Genomic DNA, 5,054 nt, shown 5'->3' with positions numbered 1-5,054 from the left:
TCATTGTTCCAAATATCAATAGCAGAAGGCACAAAGGAATTAGAAAATATTTGAGTTCTTCGACTGAGGATTATAAAATTTTCAGCGTTTCTTACGTTGTAATGTGTAGAATTGTCGACAATGTTTGGAAAAATATTATTCAAATACTCGGGCGCATCACCGTTGCGGATTCTAAATGTGATTAAAAGTTTTTGATATGATCGTCTGTCAGATAGTGAGAGCCAGTTAATTTCCTGATATAAATTTTGAATTGAGACAGACCGGGTAAGTCCAGTTACAATACGGGCTCCTTCATGTTTAATTTTTTCTAGTGTTTCTTTTTCGTACAGAGTACAGCCGTCCCACACTACAGAAGCATATTCTAAAACAGGTCTTAAGAAAGATATATATATTTGATAAAGAGTCTGTCTATTAAGAGTATACTTTAATTTTCTTATCATACCTAACAATTTTGAAGCTGATGTAGTTATTTGGTCAATGTGGTCGTGCCATTTTCCATTTGAACTTAGTGTTAAACCTAAGTGTTTATGTCGTTCAACAAATCTAACAGGTACGTTATCAAATGTCAAATATGGTTTGTTGATATTTTGTTGTAAAGTAAAAAAACATTGCTTCTGTTTTATTCGGATTAAAATCTACAAGCCATTTTTAGACCATGCATTTATCATGGCAAGATCATGGTTAACAATTCCTTCAAGATCAGTCAAAGAAGATGTAGTACATGCTAAAGAAGTGTCATCCGCAAAAAGACGTGCAATACATAACACATTCTCAATGATGTCATTAACATATACTAGAAAGAAAAGGGGCCCAAGGACTGAGCCTTGGGGCACCCCGGCATTGACGCTGAGAGGTTCAGATAAAGAAGAGCCAACAAAAACTTTCTGGTTTCTGTTTTCAAGATAACTCTTGGTCCATTTTAACAAATTTCCTTTGATACCATTTAGTTGTAGTTAATAAAGGAGACCTTTGTGCCAAACTCTATCAAAGGCCTTAGAGATGTCACAAACTACAATACAAGTATAAGTTTTGGTATCTAGAGATTGAACAATTTGATGGTACATATTTAATAATTGATAAACCGTAGAAGTCCTTTCAAAATGCCGGATTGTTTAGAGTAAATAAATTGATTAGCTACAAAATGGTTATACATGTGTTTGTGTAGAATTCTTTCCATAAGTTTTCCTAGCCAACTTAAAAGTGAAATAGGACGATAATTAGAAGTCAATTTATTATCTCCTTTCTTAAAAAGTGGCATTACAATTGCTGATTTCCAAATTTCAGGAAAAACACATTCTGACAAAGACCTATTGAATAATGTACAAAGAGGTTTGGAAATTGTTTCGCAAATATTTTTCAACAATTTATGACTAATTAGGTCTTCACCGACCGCTTTATTAATATCTAAGATTTTAATTATGTCCTGAATTTCTGATTCTTGTATTTCTATAGTAGATAAACTAGCATCTGTATAGTCGGGCATATGCGATATTGATGCAAAGTATTCATTTAGACAATTAGCTTTTTCAGAGTCAGAGAAGTGGTACGTTTCTGTGCCATCAGAATTACAATTGCTCGTACTCATCATATGTTTACATTTACGTGACGTTTATAAATTACTCAACATCCACTCTATTCTGCAGAGATAAACAATGACTTCTTGTCAAAACTCTAATTGCAGGATTTTAAGTGCGTTCTTAACTCACTTCTTCTACTTAAATTAGACTATTCCGCGGTCTAAATTAATCCGTTTGCATGCCGTAATGTAACAGTCTAAACAAAATGTCGAATGTCAGTAATTCAAATATTCTGCAATCAAAAGATGCTGAGTGTTTGCACATGTGTTATGCATTGTAAAAATTGGGTTTATCTTTCATAAGGATGGTTTATCTTCATTCGGCCTATGCGGTAAAGCGATTATGACCGTTTAATATGTGTTCCTTGCCTACAACAGTCAGCCTCATGGCTCAGGCTGTGGGGACACTCTACCCCTAAATGCTAAGGATCTATGAAAAGAATAAAAAATCTTTTCATCTACCAATAATATTTATTTATGTACAAAGCCAGGTTTTTTTTATAAAATTCATATATATCACATACATAACATACTAGTTTGTGTTCAGACTCTATGTTTTGTTCACAGGAGATAACTCCTGAGGCTATACAAATTTTAAATCATTATGTCCCTTTTATTCTCAAAACATAGATAATCAGAGCCAAGACTGATGAAGTCAGAATATATAAAATAATTATTTTTTCTAAAAAAAAAAAAGATTATCTAGTCGGTAGCCAGACTACATTTCAAAATGCATTCTAACAGTGAAAGCGTGTGATTAAAGCATTCCTTCTACTCGAATTTGCGCAAAAAATGGGAAACTAGGATTTATTTACTTTGAACTTGGACATTTTGAATTATGTCAACGTCACCTACTTTGGAGCTTTACAAGGTAACGATGAATTCAACCTTTTGTCATTGGACATAATATCAATTTATTGATATTTTAACGGTGTACCAACTTCAAACGATATTTTTACGACGACCAAATATCTCTATATCGGAAAAACTAGTCCTTGCTAATGAGTTTCTTGAGTCAAGCTGCGTGTAGAACAAAATGTTACATTTTATACCAACTTAACATTCTTATTTTCTATGCATATTTCATAAATGTGTATATTACGAAAACCCTCTGGGTTAAATTTCCATGTATTTGAATGAGACGTTTTTAAATGTTTTCTAAACCCATTGAGTGACTGTGCATATTGATGGCCTAGAATGAAAAGGTCGTTTGAAAATACTATAGAAAATATGTGTCTCTGTTATAAAAAGTTGTCAAAAAATACTTTACAGGTTCTCTTTATTTCATATAGATCATAATACGAATAAATAATTTAACAGTTTCAGTTTCAGTTTCAGTTTCAGTTTATTGGCAATCAGCAATACATTTACCTTTGGCCATTTACAAATATAAAAAACTTATGGCAAAGATAATCATACAGGAGAATGTGAACATATATACAGAAGACAAAGAACAAAACAGAATAATTGTATTCGATCAGAAGACAAGTAGATTTTCAACAATGAAGTGCTAAAGATTAATGTTTACATCATTCTTGTTTATTTCTAAGCCTATTAAAACGAAAACTAGAGTTAAATATAGGTCGAAATTTAGTTTCTTGCTTCAGTAATAAAATATTATATCTAAAACTAGATAAAAATAAAAATATTACAATTCTTGACCGCAAACTTCCTCATAACTGAAATAGATATTTGGTACACATGACACATTATATACAATGAGGTCGTAACAGACTGCATTTTTCTCTGCACGTGCGACATAAACATGGAATGAAACTTGGAGTCCATCACCAACTTAAAGTTTTATGTATCTCGGAAGTGACAAAGAACGAATGCCATTAGAAAAGGAACAGTACCTTTGTTAAGGTCATGTTCAAGAAAACACGAGTTACGTTGAGCTGGTAACAGAATGCTTGTTTCTCCGCACGTAAGACATTAACCCTGAACGAAATCCAGGATCCAAAAATCCGTACAAAAACGGATTTACGACGGAGTTAACGAAGTATAAACGCCAGAAGAAGAAGAACGCCACCAGCTGCGAATCAGGCAAATTCCTCAAAATGCCATCAGGTTTTACTACGAGACCAGTGAGAATTATATACAAAACCATCGTGACGGCAAATATTGACGTCAAGATTAGCATTATCATCGTCTTACTCTTTAGCTGGAACTTTGGCGTTTGAGTTCTTGATCGTCTGCTCCGACGGGATGTACGTCTGCCCTGGTCCGAAGATGTTTGGTCAGTCGAGCTGTTCCCAATCTGTTCATTTCCGCTGTTATAATCGTCAATAAATTCTTCGTCGTTACTGAGATAATCAGTAGAAGACTTTTCACATTTTCTTTTATCAGCAGCAATATAACCTTCATCTGATGACTTTCCTGTGAATTTAGAGGACTGATAACCTTGTCTTTTTTCAGACATGTAGACATTGGAATTTGCATTTCTAGAGTTTTCAGTTCTGTGTTCTTCATCTATCTCAGACACGTCGCTAGTCGTAGCTTTTGTTTCTCTATCATTGTCTGTCTCACTACAAGACGTTTCTGATGTCAATGTTTTTGCGACACCCGCTTTCATTGTACGATGTTTAATGCTTGCAGCTTTAATTGAGCGATGTCCAAATAGCCGCCATGCCGTAATAGAATTCAAAGACATGGCCGCGAGTATTATTAAAGTCAAAGGCACGATATAAATGCTACAGATATAAAGCAGTGGATAAATTGTGCCTGCATACTCCTCCGCTATTTCACAAACTGAGACGGTAATATTATTTCCCTCGTGCTCCAAACTGTTCGTTTGCTTACCATAAAGAATAAGGGCAGGAATAGACACTAGCGCCGATACCACCAAGCAGCCTCCACAAAGTCTGAGTGCAACAGGGCAACGAATTTGCCAATTACATGGATGACAGATCTTTCTGTATCTGTCAATTGCCAAAACCAGCAAGACAGATGCTGAGCCCAAAGCAGTGTAAATGTTGAGAAATGTTTTCACTTTGCATATCCATCCATATTGATAGTCGTACCAGTTTAATTGGGAAATCACTTCACCCGGAAGTGTAGTGCAGCAGCTTGTTAGGTCCACAATAGCCAGCGCCAAGACAAAGTACCGAAAGTTTATCCGTCTGTATCGTCTGGAGTAAACTAACAGAATCATAATATTTCCGAAAAAACCAATGAATGCTTCTACTGAAATAAACACAGTCACTGGAAGTACATGCATGGTGAAAGCATCGCTTAGATCCTCTCTAGTCATAGAGGCATTGACCTTCGCCATTTTTATTTGTATTATAAGATCTCAAGATCTTGTACAGACTATTTATTTTAATACAATCTCTTGTATTAATTATATATTTAATCCTGCACGACAAAATAGGTTTACTTTTATACTTTATCACTCTTATTATTATCTTTTAACATGCTGAACAATGGACATGTAATACTTCTGTTTGAAAATCTTGATAAAGTTCATTTCAATGTC

General features: G+C 34.4%; 1 protein-coding gene across 1 annotated transcript; it reads right to left on the bottom strand.

Annotated features, from left to right (window-relative positions):
* Positions 1-3,464: 3,464 nt before the first annotated feature.
* LOC123552239 (dopamine receptor 4-like) lies at positions 3,465-4,850 on the bottom strand. Its single transcript, XM_053550657.1, has one exon. It carries the CDS (start codon positions 4,848-4,850, stop codon positions 3,465-3,467), a length of 1,386 nt encoding a protein of 461 aa, XP_053406632.1.
* Positions 4,851-5,054: the final 204 nt, after the last annotated feature.

Source organism: Mercenaria mercenaria, chromosome 9 (genome assembly GCF_021730395.1).
Source record: "Mercenaria mercenaria strain notata chromosome 9, MADL_Memer_1, whole genome shotgun sequence".
Classification (NCBI taxonomy): domain Eukaryota; kingdom Metazoa; phylum Mollusca; class Bivalvia; order Venerida; family Veneridae; genus Mercenaria; species Mercenaria mercenaria.
The sequence above is the reverse complement of the archived record's forward strand: the minus strand, read 5'-3'. Positions and strand labels throughout refer to the sequence as shown.